Here is a 14,598-nt window from a genome sequence, read left to right as displayed (position 1 = left end):
AATCAACTTCCAAATGACATTTAACAAGACCGATTTAAAATTGGACGGTGGGAATTGAGAGTGTGATATTTCCGAAACGCCAAAATATAATATCAAAATCCTGAAGCTCACTCTCAAAGTGACTAAAGAAATCAGTATTTAAAGTACTGAAAAACAATATTTCACTCACTAGCATCTTCCGTCCGTGCCCATGTGCAATATTCAGGACCAACTCCTGCCACCGTAAAAGCAGTCAAACAGACAGTGTAGTTGACTCCTGGTAACAGATCAAACAAAATCATTTCGTAGAGGTTCTCATCAATCTCATCCTCTTCACCAGGGATGGGTGGAGGTGCAAAGAGATCAATCTCTGGTGTCTCCAGCTCAATGATGGTTTTGTTGATCGATGACATCCTCAGCGAACAATTAGTTGGGAAATGGTACCCTCCGTCGATACAATCTTGGATCAAATCAATCTCTTGGTAATACACTTTATACCCTAACAACACACCCTGGTGGTATGGTCGAGTTAGGTTCGGAAATCTGACGAAGACCTCGAAAGCTGAAACTTCCCCAGTGCTGTTGATGACCGGATAGAAACTTGGCACTGAAACACAAACAAAAAATGGTTTAACGTGGTTTTTATTTCAAAATAAAGGAAAAGGCTTATCCATTCATCCACATTCGTATATCCATAAGCTTAAGCAGACAATAAGTACAGGAATTAAAAGAACGTACCATTTTCCACTGTTCTGAAGACAAATTCAGGGCTGTACGGTCCAACACCAGCAGATGTTTTTCCGGCGATGCTTATCTTGTAATCTGTGTAATTCTCCAAATCTCCCAGACCGGTTAACCAGGTCGAATAAAAAAGTTCTTCGTCAAGGATAAAATGACCTTCAAGTGGAACTATCTCTGTTCTATCGTATGTGGTCATGCTATCATTGTCATTTGAAGATAATCTAACAATTTGAAGTTTAGGTAGTGAGTCCACGGTATCCCATGTGTGGTTGATTTTGGTAAATTGAATGTAGTAATGAGTGATAATACCACGTTTGTCCATGGATAAAATATCGGACCATTGGACGAGAAGTTTCTCCATTTCCGTGTTGTTGACATTGGTGATTTGAAGAGGGAACGAAGAAGGCGCTGAAATTCAAATGTACGGAACGGTAAACTAAAAACCTTTATTAGGCGAAACCAATTTGATTGGTTGTTTTACGGTTGGGTCCGACCCTGAAATTCCAAAAATCGGAATAAAAATAAATTCATTTTAGTACATTTTTATTTTCATTGTGTAAAGCAAGACTGCCAAATTTTGGTAGTTTTTCCAAGCTTTTGTTAATTTTATGTTCAATTTTTCATTTTATCCATTAATTGGAGCTTTTTGTGTCTTTTTACTTTCTATTTCGCATTTTTATCAAGTTGTAATAGTTTTTGCTGCCTTTTCTGGAGATTTTAGGAAATTCTACTTTTACTTTTATTTTTTCGCCGACCGACCGTCCGACCCTCTTTTTTGAGTAGCTAGTAGGCCAGTAAAACAACAAATTAAATTAGACTCGCCTTAGTTATGTCTTTTTTTTTGACACTCCTGATTATTCAGGCCTAAAGTAATGTGAAAGCAAAATATAGAGCATATATGTGTATACACATGTTTCAAGTTGGGTGTTTATCTTCCAAAAGCAAAGTGCAGCAGTCTTCAAAAAACAGACACAATACTTACCCATCTCAAGCGTTTCAAAAGTTATTCCAGTTGGCGGGCCGCAACCAATACGCGTGCAACCGATCAGCGTAACGTTATAAATAGTCTTTGGAAACAGGTTCTCAATCATGAAATCAAACTCCGGAGTATCAGGATGAGCAGAAACATTGAAAGGACCCAGGGAATCGAGAGTTCCATTGGCAAGGATACCCGATGCATTGAGAATGAAACTTGAAGGAACACCATGCCGGTTCAAATACGGAATATGCATCCAACCAATCACTGAGCTGTTCGGAGTCACGTGACTGTAACTGATGTTGGAAGGCGGTGCGGTTGGTACTAAAGACACAAGAAACAAAGATAAGGTAAATATTTTTCATAGTTCTGAAGTTTGGAGTTAGGAAACAAATTAAAGCATTCAGACAACTGTTGAAGAACTTTTTCTTCTACCTAAACTAAAAATATTTACCACTTTGACCAGTTCGCGAGATGAACGGTTCAGAAGAAGGTCCCAATCCAACTTTGGTGAAGGCTTGGACAGTCACTGTGTGGTTGAAATACGCTTTCAAATCACCAAACAAAACACTGGTCAATATATCGTCACCAGATGGTTCAGTGTTGTTCCATTGAATCAAATGAGCTACCGAGTAATTCTTTTTGAAAGTTTCCTCGATTTCGTTGACTAGGGTTACTTGATAACCGATAATGATTCCGTTTCGGTTTTCTCGGATTGGAATAGTTATGTTAATGGAGAGAGCCGAGGAGTTGAATGCTTCTGAGGTGACCAGAAATGGTGCAGATGTGGGTACTGAAAAAAAATTAAAAAGTCCTTCGTTCGAAAAGAGATTAAAAAAAAAAGAAACTTCGAAGGTAGTGACCAGGTGAAGACTTCGATTTCTATTTCCACTGCCGGTTGACACAGCTTTCAATGAAACAAATAGTGAGAAAGCCCCGGGATATTTCTAAGGAGAATGATGAAGCCGAGTTTTCTTTTATGGCTAAGTGTTTACGATAAACATTGAATGGATAGAAAGGTCTCACCATCTTCCGCCGTAAAAGTCGAGAACAAATCCGATATTGGTCCTTTCCCGACTACATTTTCATATATCACAAACACAGAATATTTCCAGTAATTTTTCAAACCATCAAATTCGGTAAAGTTTTCAGTTGTTTGTGTCACTGTTGGAGCTAAATCCAAGTCGATCATAGATTTATTCTGAATCCATTCTTGATAAAGGTCATCATCCAAAACCCCGATATGATACTGCACCAGATTCCCATATCCACAAAAATGAGTCAAATGCGACCATTCCACTCTGATGCTTTCCGAAGAAGTGTTGGCGACTAGCGTGATGTTTGGGAAACAAGATGGAATATCAGGTAATGTTTGCCCGTAAACAACAGTGGTGACGTTATCTGTTTGTCCACAACCGTATTGGTTGCAAGCGATCACACTGAACGAGTAGTTAGTATTTGGAGTGAGGTCTTGTAGGTTGTAACCCATGAGAACCGACGATGGAGGGAGATCAGCGCACCCTGTGGGTGGGAAGGATGAATAGCTGTTCCAAATGTTCCAATTAGCTTCACTGTGGATGATGCTGTCAGTAACGATTGTGTGTAGAGTATCTGGCCAATCAACAGATGTGTAGGTTATGGTGTAATTCATAATAACCCCTCCTTCTTCGGTCACGTCAACTTGACCGATCGAAAAATTCATGGAGGTTCGATCGACTCCAAGAATGTCGACTGTTTGTGGACGACCTTGTGGATCTAAGAGAGGGAAAGCTCGTCATTAATCCCTTGGTCCTCTTTTCGACATTATCAACAAATGTCCAGTTTTCCCTCGAGTTTCCCTTTGATAAAAACTTTGAGAAAATTATTTTTTTATAATCGTCCGAAACGAGGGTGGTTTCTCTGTCAAAAGATAAAATCAGAAAAGTTTAGATGATTTTTCTTCAGGTGATTTTTTTTTAGTTTTAAATCAACAAAAAGTGAAATACAAGCAACAAACTTACAATAAGAATTAGTAACTTGACAAAAATCAACAGTTGGACCGGGGCCACTCTTGGTGTGTGTGGTTAACGTGATTCTGTATACTCTAAAGTAATCCAGCTCATCTGACAGTTGCGTGAACGTGTCAGGTGATACAAAGTAGGTGAAAGGGCCATCAATCTTCGTGTTCTGAGGGAAAACAGACGTCAGAGTGATTCCAAATTTCTCAAGTGTGAAATCATTCCATATGTGGATGTCGTCTGTATAATTCCATTTAATCTCAAGGCGGTTGTCAACGGGCGTAAGGGCGGCCAATTCTGGCGGTGCTTCAGGTGCTAGAGATAAAATAATAATGGATTATCACACAAGAACAAAGGAGAAGTGTAACATCTGATTAACGATTGATCGCCCAAAATCTTTAAAATGAGGCGTGGTTACCTAGAAAATATTCAATCGGTACTTACTGCTCTCCTTGGTGTAGCATGACAAATTGAAGAGAGGCCCTTCACCATTAACGTTGGCAACTCTCACCAAGATGGAGTAATTGGTGAATATTGCCAATCCTTCAATCGCATAAGTATGATTCATCTCTCTGTTCGGGTCACGATCAATACGGACTTCAGTGTATGCGGTAATATTATTATCTTTTTCCGGATCATTGTCAAACTCTTTGTAATACAATAGGTACCAGATTTCGATGTCATTCCATAAATCTTCTGGGAAGTTATCGATGCTGACATTGAGGCTGGTCAGTGAGGTGTTGTACGCTGTGGCGTTGGGTGGGTAATGTGGATCTGAGAAGTAAGGGATAAAAATATAGTGATGCTTATTGAACAGAGTTTAACAATCGATTATCAAATTTATTCGTTTTTTTATCATTTATTGTTTTTCGATTTCACAAGGGTTCTTTTAAAGGACTAATAACTGGGACCACCTCCCTTTAATTGGAAAAGGTTAGCACGCAGTCTATTGTTGTTGAGAGCCGATCCACAAGACATAATTAGCCATCTGAATATCAATTAATACTGAATATGAGAGATACATACAGTCACCCAGTGATATGAATTCATGTGTCGTCCCCACGCCTACGCCTTCGTGTGTGATCGCCCAAACTGTTGCGTTGTATCGCTTCCCTAACTCCACATCAAAAGGAAACGTTCCCACACCCGTGTAATGGGTTTCCTCCTGAACCGTTCCATTGCCGTACTCTGTGATGGCTTCCAAACGAATTTTAAAGCCAAGATGGTAGCTGTCGTGGATTGGGAGGCGGTTGACCACCCTTACTTCCGCCTTGTATTGTGTGACGCCAACGCCCTCAACTTCGATTTGACTCACTGAAAGAAATGAATCGTTGTAATGTTAATGAGGTAATTTTATCTAAAATGAAGCTACAAAAGGATAGCCAGATGAATTTCCATTTGAACTAACCCAGACGGCACACAACGTCAAAACAACGTCCATGTGACATTCATAACGTCCAAATAACGTTATTTGAACGTTAAAACAACGTTATGTGCCAGTTGGGAAGCAGAAAGAAAGAGATGAATGACTTACGCCCGTAGACGGGTTTCATTCCATCACAATTAATCTCTAAGTCCTTCCCGTTGTAAGTAAGTTTGATTGGACAATCTTCGAAAACTTGTAGCTCAGCCAATGATAACGTTTGAAAGTTGATCAAGACATTTTCCGCCCTCACCATATTTTCACGCCCGTAACTAGAAAGATCAACAAACCAATGAGGATCAATTTGCATTATAAATTGTGTAAATCTGATTAGAGCAAGAAGTATAAAGATTTTGAGTCGATTAAGCCTACAGTTGACGCTCTCTATTTCGATTTCCAAGGGGTATTAGAGTTTCATCGAATAAGGGAACTTATCAAATAAAAGAGCCTCGTTTAGGAGAATTTCTTGTTGACAGCGACTTTCAATATTATCGAATAATGGATCGCATCGAATAGAAGAACGTCGAATTAGAGAGCGTCAACTGTATTTAAAATTGGCATGTTTTTAATCAGCCATTCATACTCACACCCTTTTAAAGTGGTGGTTTCTACATGAGAATAGTTTCCACATGAAGAGGTAAAATAGTTTCGAAAAGAATAGAGGGAACCAGCTGTCAATAGACGAATCAAACTCGATATGTTATCCATGATACTTCATCGTCTCGTTATAACCTTTAACAAACCCTAAATCTGGGCTTCCACTTATTAGGACCAAAATTGTAAAAATCACGGCCTGACTAGGTGAACAAACAATGCATATTAAATAAAAAATTGAAACTCGCAAGTAAAAAAAGGATGAATAAGTTACCTCAGCTTGTTGACTTGGACGGAATAAAAGTTCGGAAGTAAATATGAGATTTTTTGCATTATCTAAGAAAGGAAATAAGTAAGGGCCTAGTGATAACAGTAAGGGCGTAGTGATAAGAGTAACGATATGTCGAAGAGGAAAAAAACATCATTTTCAAATAACAGCAATACAATAATACTTAGAGATCAATTAGGACATAAAATTTTCGAAGCCACATATAACAGCTTAACCAGGAAAGAAGCGACCGTAGCGCAGTGGTAGAGCATCCGGCTACGGTTCACAAGGTTGTAAGTTCAACCCCCAGCCGGGTCATAACAAAAATTCTCAAAATGGTACTCGATGCCTCTCTGCTCGGGGTTTAGCAATTAAGAGAAAGATCAAAGGTAAGTGGAGAAATCCATGGAGAAAGAGTGCCGCCCTCCCCTACCTTCGGGTAGATAGCTATCGAAGAGCCTTCGGGTCGCCTCCGACTGCGGTGGCAGACTAGATCTTATAGTTGAGCGTAAATAAAGAAACGTCGTTTAGATAGCAAGAGAATTTTCTTACAATTTCGTTGATAGTTTCGATGAGGATTTGTGATGATTCTGATGATGTGTCTTGAAACATTTCTAAATAATCATCTGACGTCGGTCCTGTCACCAATATCTCTGGAATACTGATCTGTGTCTTCAACCCAAGCACTTGTGGATCGGAACTAAACGTACCTGGGAGAAAAACACAAAATATTAGAAAATAAGGAAACGTTTTATTCTGAATTTTACAATATAAAACTCAAGAAACATCCTTAGAAGTAATCGCACTATTTTGAGATGGATTTTATTTCACGACATTGCCAAAATTTACAGAAATAGTGATCAAATGAATCTACCTTTGACGAGCGATGTGTAAAAGTTTTCAGGGAAGTTCATTGTGGCTGAAGTAGAGATCGCAAAATCATCAATGCACACTCGACTGGCACCACCGACCGTCAAAGTTTGCGTCGCAGGCCATGGTCCACTACCCGTACAACTCTCTTCACCAATATATTCAGCATCAATGTAGAGTTGGTAGTTTGCTTTAGCAGAGGCGATGATGACAGTATATTGGTGCACGGTCCGGATGCCGATGACTTTTGATAATGTACCACATCCTGCCATCTTGAAATTGAAGGTTTGATTTATTTTGCTTTCGTCTGATTCAAAAACGACTTCCACAGAAAACTCGTTGAATCTAAAAACTTCGATCGTTTCATCAAAATAGTGTTCACCAACGAACAACCATACAGCAATTGCATAACCAGAATCGCAAGTCCCTGTCAATGTCTCCAAACAACTGCTGGACATCGTGCCAATTTGGACAGCCACATCACCGTTGACGCAGATTCCAGTATTGACCGGACCGGAAGTGAATTGCACTTGAGGGTTAGTGGTTGTAAGGTCCATGACATTTTTCACACCTTTAATTTTGTTCGGTATATCGAAAGGTAGATATTCCAAAGCGTTTTCATAAACAGTATCTTTTAATGCTATAAAAGAAGGTTTTTTCGAAAATTGCGAAACAGAGAACATTTTGTAGACTGATTCAGTGCATGGACCATAGCGTCATCCTGGGTTTAAGCCCCAGACAAAAATTAGGTCTCCGCTGAGTTTCAGGTCCTCCCAAAGCTTCATGACATTTTTGGTAGCCCTCATGGCTTTCAACCCTCGACTATTTGTTCCACAAAAAAAGGTTATTCAATGTAAATAGTGTTGTATTTCAAAGGTTAAGATAACACATTTTGTTAATAACACATTTCAGCTTCACGAGCTGAGCTTTAATTTGAGCAATTGAATCCAACCATAAAGATGAAGTATTCAGCCCCACGTTAAATGATGAGATTTCAGCCCCCCCAAGTACATTAGGTCCCCCCAAATATTTGAAAAATCTTTAGTCCCCACCCTTTCTTTGTCTTTTTGGAGGGTGTAGCCCTCCCCAAATAGCAGGGGGGGGTGACGCTATGTGGACCACTTCGAAATTTTCTCTACAGATTTCGACAATAAGTTTGATAATAAAGAAAGGAAACGACAATATGAAATATCTCTCAAATAGCCGATGTAGTGAACTGGTTGCTAAGGGAGACAAACACTGACCTGATCGACAAGTCCTGGTAATGTATCGGTTATTATAGTCTTGGCAAACACAATTGGCATTAAAAATAATTTTTTCTCCACCGTCTTCACAACTCTTCCGATGATAGATACGACCTGAAAAGAAGAATGGTAAAGATACTCTTTCCCCATTAGTTTACCATAAGAAAACTCAACGTGCTTGCGCCTCTCCTCCTTATCACCTTTTGAAATGTAAAACTCCCAAAAAAATTAAGGAGTTTCTACCCCTCAGGGAACTGTGAAGGGATGATGCTATTGCAGATACTGAAAGTGTCTACTTCCCATCTATTGTTTTATTTCCAAAACAAAGTAAAAACGCATGCGTATATATAGGGGTGGTACAATCACTTTCGGTCGGGGTTCTAGATGGTAGGCACTTTCTCTTCCCTCATTGTCCATTTCGATGACATTTAAAGTTATTGCAAAATTCTTCATTGTGATTTCATATTAATTACTGACCTTGTCTGTTTGGACAAAATTCAACTTGCTTAATCTGTTGCAAAGTTAAAGCTTGATCGAAAGCTTGAAAACAGGAGATAGAACCACGAAAACGGACGTTTCGAATCGTTTGTTGCTGTTTTTCTGAGTCTGCCTTGGTAGCAGTAATCGGTAGTTCAAATTCATCGTCCGGATCAAAGAAGAAGATCAATTTCTTTGGGAAAGGCGTCAATATAGCGTGGTCTACTTGGAACGTGGTACGTAACTAAGAGAAAGAAGAGAGCGTAACCAGGAGGATGATATCAACAACTTGAAAAAATAAAAAGTGATGGAATGAGTTTGACAGCTTTACCGACAACTTTATCTCGTTAGTTTATTAGTACGGGGAAAAAAGGCGATCTTTGCGTCCTCGATCCTGGTTAAAACTCGCTAAAATGTACATCAAAAGTTATATTGCTCACATGAAAGATGCTCAAAAAATCTTCGACAAAAACTTACGAGGTGAATTAAAGTTGCCAAAGTAAATCAGTTTAAAAGGTATGATATTGGTGAAGCCCGGGGGGGGGCACGCCATTTCGAAACGATGGTATGTGTCGTACCCTTACAGTGCAGTTCAATATGGCTGAACCCGGTACCCTTTCAGTACATTTTTTCTTCATTTACCCAACCCTTATAGTGCATTATATTTCTCAGCTGTAAATCTGCGTGAAAAAGCTTGGGAAATTTTCTGTTTTAAAGAAAAACTGAGAATAAAAATATTCTTGTCAGCTGTAATTATCAGACAATAGAAACTTTTTCAAACAAACGAGAAGTAAAAACCTTTATTTTTTATCAATCATTTTAAATTTGTTTTAAAATTCGACCCTTGCAGTGCAATCTCACATAAACACACCCTTACAGTGCATTTTGAGATGCTGAAAAACCCCACCCTTAAGCTCGGCACATGACGTAGGCCAGATCATATGAGTGCCCCCCCCCCCGGGTGGCGAAGATAAAAGAAGAAAATGAAATTCACCTCATCATCAAGATAAACAGAACCATATCCGTTTTGGTAAGAGATGGCAAAGTAGACGTGGTGTTTGCGAATGGGTATGAACCTTTCAACCACTGGATGACCGCTCGAATTATGTACTCTACAAAAGAAATCGTTCATAATAAGTTAAAAAATTGTTAAAACACGCATGGAACGCACTGTAATTATGACGACGGATTGTTTCTAGAGGTTCCTTTGTTTTGGAGGACTACTTTTTTTGAAATCTAGCGATAGATTTTATATTCAATCTGGCGGTTGTGTAAAAATTACGCGCGGGAGTTCTGGATGGGAAATAAGTGGTTTCATTTCCCATCCAGGAGTCTTGTCTCTAGCCCTTCGGGCTTGCAACTCAACGGAAGTACCAACCCAGACCCTTTAAAATGAAAAAAAGAGAATTGCTTGGAAGTGTAATTGTCATGGTCACTTCTTGTCTTTCAGAAAGTACGGGAATACTCATATGACGGCCAGGACTTAAACATAATTTTTTACCAATATTGAATTTTTGTTAAATTTTAGCTCTTCGTTCCAATGTTTTGAAAGGACACTCGCATTTTGTTAGTTTTGGTATAAGATCGTGTAATAGTTGCCAAGGCAAATTAAATTCAGGATTTGCTACATAGTGTGTATTGAAACATATTGATTGATTTCTTTACCTCACAGCTATGCCTTCTGGGTAATCTCGAACTGTTAATTTAGTTTTCTCATTTTGGAACATGAAGATAGTGCCATTGGCGCGGACGTATTGCATCTTATCTTGTACAAAACCCAACTGCAAATCATCGTACTTCAAATGAGTGACAAACGTAAATGAAGATGAGGTATCTACCAAACTCGTAAAAGGCGTCATATCTTCATTATAAATATACGCCCACGGTTGCTTCCCTCTTTCTGTTTGCGCGCCATAATAGAACATATGCCTCAAAAAATCGTATTTATCCGTTCCGTAGTACTTCTCTTCATTGATGAGTCTTGCTTTATGCCAAGCTAGATTCAACCCGAACAAACCGAAGTCCTGATCACCAGCGTCCTTTTGAAAAGGGTACATCACTTTCGGGATGGGGATCCCAAATTCTTCTAGCAGTCCAATGTAAAAAGTTTTGTCTGTTGAACAAAATGAAACAAGAAAAATAATGCAAATAGGAGATTAAAAAACAAACAAAAAGCAAACAAAACAACTACAATACGAAAAAGGGCCCTCTCTCTGTGTCACACAACGCACCAAGGTCACAGATATCTTATCTAAAACACTAGACAGAGCTATTTCCCAAGCAACGGCAGGTGAAGCAAAATAATCCGCCATCTTTGCTGATAGTAGGTCACATAGGTCACAATCACTGACCTTTCTATATCCCTGGACCAAGTTACCCAATGCCGGCCAAGCTATGATCGGAGTTTTTTTGAAATTGGTACCCGCGGAGAGAGCGCTAGATCTAGTTTCGCTTGTTCACTAATGATGTAGCACCGATTGTCGTTAGGCAAAGTTTTAAACACTACAATGGCTTTTTTGCGGGTACCAACTTCGATCAAAGATGGAGAATATAGCTTGGTCCAGGGATATATAAAGGTCAGTGGTCACAATAGAAACTTTAGTTTTCACTGTTGAAACTTTTTTGACATTGCAGTGACTTCAAAATTTTAAGGATCTCGCAAACTAAATTGTGACGTCACTTTATTGAAGATGGCGAATTATTTTGCTTCACATAGGGTAGTAAAAGCTCCATCTAGTGTTTTATATAAGATATCTGTGACCGAGGCCAATACCACACAGGAGGCGATTTCAAATTGAGGAACTGAAATAAATATATCCAGTTCATACTTTTAGAATCGTACGTAGCAACTTCGTCACCGTGAACCGCCAAATCAGCGTGCGGATATCCGACGAAGTGGTCGAATGCAAAATGGCCTTTTGATCCCTGGTTATTGATAGACACGAACATTATCTAGAAAAGAATAAAAGATAATTTTTTTAAATGTTTCAATCTGATGAAAAAAGGTTTCCATTTGATGATATATTTGGTTAAAAGGAAGGCATTCGGTATTGAAAGAAGAAATAGCAGGCGTAGTAACATACTTCGGTAGGCTCGCCATTATTGCCACGCACATCTATCCACAAATGTTTCCAATCATCTGCAAGCTCCTCACTGAGCTGCATCATCAAGTTCCCGTTTGTCCACACAAACAAATTCCCACAATGTGGACCTAAAGAAAACCAGGATCAAAACTTAAATATTGTATTTGTAGACTAGCTGAGCGAGGTCCTGGCAGAAATAGGGACATTTGAGATAATTTCTAAAATGTAACAAGGTATGGCAAGGAGATCTTTGCACCACCAGTACTCATTGTAGTAGTTCACTTCTAACTTTCATTAAAAGTCAAAACTTTAGACAAAATCATTAACTATACGAGTGTAGTATGAAGTGAGGTCAAAGTTTTTTCCATGAAACCATTTGAAATCGTCAAGAATTGTAAAGCATTGTTTGAAAGAAGTGGATTACCTTTCATGTGTATCCAAAAGGAGACAGTTTGGATGTTTGGGTGGAAGGGTCCAATGATGACAGTATCGATGGATGGTACTGGTGAGAAGATGGACTTCTTCAGCATGTAACGGTCTGAAAGAAATTTGTTTGTAGTGCTAATAAACGAAAGTTCATTTATTTTAAGCGTGCACTCTTCTTCCCTTGCATGTGGAAACCATGTTAGCGTTTAAAAAGAGTAAAACCTTTGACAGTGCTTTTCACGTGGAAGTAAAAAGAGTGGTTGTGGACCATAGATTTATAAAGCCCGATGGGCTAGATGTCAAACTTTTCCTGAAAAGTGTGAGTCACGTGATATTACATAGAATTTCAGCGCTTGACCAATCAGAAGCTTCGCGGGTTTTCGAAAACAAAAGCAACAATATTTTTTCCGATATTCAATTTTTTTTGTCTGCGATGGCTTAAAGCACGACATCTAGCCCGTCGGGCTTTATAAATCTATGTGATGGACTTGAGCGACAAAAGTTCTAAATGTAAAACACAAACATTTTGACCCATGGTTTGTTTTTATTCTTTTTTTATTCATCCCCAGGCCTTTACCTGACGGTGTATTTTGGACCTAAGTTTTTGTTTATAAATAGAACGAGGGCCGACTTTCTGCTTTCTTTTCAGGATATCATCAAAGTATAACTCGCAAAAAAAAACGGAATGAAAAATCCTGGTTTTTGGTGAGGTACTCGCTAGCGGCAAGTCGACAAAAATTAGGTAGTTTTCGAATTTATGCTTTAAAAAATAACTTGGAGAAGACATCACATTGACTCTAATATTAAAACTTTTTGCTGATCACAAAAAGGGAAAGGCAAGGTAGAAAGTCGATCGTCTATCGGGGCATTCATCAGTGGAATAGCCTGCCTGATAACGTAGTCAAATCATCCTCAATACAAGAGTTTGAAAAAAACCTTGGTCTAGCTTGGAAAGAGAAAATGTTTGAATATGATTGAAATTATCACTATTGTTGCATATCTGTTTGCAGTAATAAACCAAATCAATGTATAAGCGATTTATAGAGGCCCATGTGCTTGCACGGTGGCCTTGGAAGTCTGTAAATCAATATTATGTTATACATTATATAAACGAGAACTAAGACAATAAGGCACAAAGCTCCTGTGTTTTAAAAATGAGATACGCTGAGCCTTTATTATGAGATATTTTAAAGTATTGAAGCGATTCCTTACTAGGGAAGTTGTTCTCGTAATTCAGGACCAATTCTGTTTGATTGATCAGTATCTTTCTGGTGGATTGGATACTGGTTGATAAAGGAGTCAAAAGAATCTGGAAAGTCGATTCACTATTCCATGTTTTCTTTCGAACAAGAAAATTGATCAGTTTGGAGATGTCTGGAGAAACGACTGGTTTGGTCGTACGCCATTCAGCAGACACATTCCACAGGATTGGTATTATAAGTTCTTGATTTGATATATCATCCAAGTCATTACAATCGATCGAATCGTAAGGTCTGTATAATAGACCAATCAGATACGAAATGACATCACTATTGACGTCAGAATCTTCTGACGTATAGAATTTAAGGAAAGCATTTTTGATGGTCATATCTTGAGTGATGTTGGTCCTGGAGAAAATGAAAGTGGCGGAGTTTCCATTGGTACCGTCCACCTTGGGTATCTCGACAATCCCATCGTTAACTGTTTGACAAGAAGTGGGCGTCTTCACTAAAGAAACTTCCACAGGAAGTTCAGTGCGTAGCCAAGGAATGACAGGCACTAAAAGAAGAAAATACAACTAACAATCTTAAACCAAATCGTAGGATCGAAAGGTACGAACAAGATGCTTTGCGTAACGAAAAATGCACCCGTCCTAAAGAGTTGAAAAAATCAAATATGCAAAACATTTCAATACCCATTTCCCCACATAACACTGTACAAAATTGAACAGGTCAAAGCATCGTTTGCTTACCCTGACATTGGCTTGAAGCTCCAGTACCAGCAGTAAATTCACAAGGAGCATCACCAAAGTATTCTTTCTTGTAAATGACGCATTGCTCAGCTGGATTAGCCAGCTCTACGGGAACGCCCCAAGGAGCGTGTATAAGCATGTTACCATTTAGTTGGTAAAATTTCCGATCCGAATCTGTGTTTGGATCTTTGGCACCGAACCAAAAAAATGCTTGGCCAGCTTTGTCAACCATGTGGTAAGCGGCAGCAAAATCTTGTGTGGTGTTGAAATTGGATATGACGTCACCACCCTGGTCTTGGCAACTTTCTCTCGCAAGTTCGTAATTCGCTTCAATCTGCGGGATCAAACTGTAGCCAGGTAGTTGTACTGAAAATGAGAAATAAATTATTAAAATTGTAGAAAGCATATAAAATTCGTATAAAGTAAAGATTTCTATTTAATCCATTTTCAAATATGTATTCATTCAAAAGTTCTCTACAAGGTGTCCCGAAAAAAAGTCCTGTGTCAAAACATGACCACATGTAGAAAGACAAAAGTTAGTATTTACGTTAGGGTATGATTTTTCAGTA

At 38.8% G+C, this 14,598-nt stretch overlaps 1 protein-coding gene across 2 annotated transcripts in view; it reads right to left on the bottom strand.

The window, feature by feature from the left end:
* The window catches only part of LOC136816499 (uncharacterized), a 50,487-nt gene that overhangs the window by 9,443 nt on the left and 26,446 nt on the right, over positions 1-14,598 (bottom strand). For both annotated transcript variants that reach the window (XM_067072842.1, XM_067072841.1), the window contains 21 exons: positions 14,030-14,395; positions 13,291-13,836; positions 12,077-12,190; positions 11,653-11,780; positions 11,398-11,521; positions 10,235-10,682; positions 9,564-9,681; positions 8,570-8,813; positions 8,093-8,206; positions 6,853-7,488; positions 6,531-6,688; positions 5,985-6,046; positions 5,228-5,388; positions 4,720-5,007; positions 4,138-4,467; positions 3,697-4,008; positions 2,723-3,451; positions 2,151-2,489; positions 1,703-2,020; positions 718-1,128; positions 170-586 (listed from right to left, as the gene is read on the bottom strand). In XM_067072842.1, coding sequence (XP_066928943.1) covers positions 170-586; positions 718-1,128; positions 1,703-2,020; positions 2,151-2,489; positions 2,723-3,451; positions 3,697-4,008; positions 4,138-4,467; positions 4,720-5,007; positions 5,228-5,388; positions 5,985-6,046; positions 6,531-6,688; positions 6,853-7,488; positions 8,093-8,206; positions 8,570-8,813; positions 9,564-9,681; positions 10,235-10,682; positions 11,398-11,521; positions 11,653-11,780; positions 12,077-12,190; positions 13,291-13,836; positions 14,030-14,395 — 6,363 coding nt within the window. The remainder of the gene's footprint in view (positions 1-169; positions 587-717; positions 1,129-1,702; positions 2,021-2,150; positions 2,490-2,722; positions 3,452-3,696; positions 4,009-4,137; positions 4,468-4,719; positions 5,008-5,227; positions 5,389-5,984; positions 6,047-6,530; positions 6,689-6,852; positions 7,489-8,092; positions 8,207-8,569; positions 8,814-9,563; positions 9,682-10,234; positions 10,683-11,397; positions 11,522-11,652; positions 11,781-12,076; positions 12,191-13,290; positions 13,837-14,029; positions 14,396-14,598) is intronic.

Source organism: Clytia hemisphaerica, unplaced genomic scaffold (genome assembly GCF_902728285.1).
Source record: "Clytia hemisphaerica strain Z4C2 unplaced genomic scaffold, Clytia hemisphaerica genome assembly, whole genome shotgun sequence".
Classification (NCBI taxonomy): domain Eukaryota; kingdom Metazoa; phylum Cnidaria; class Hydrozoa; order Leptothecata; family Clytiidae; genus Clytia; species Clytia hemisphaerica.
Note: the sequence above shows the minus strand (reverse complement) of the source record. Positions and strands in the feature narration are given on the sequence as shown.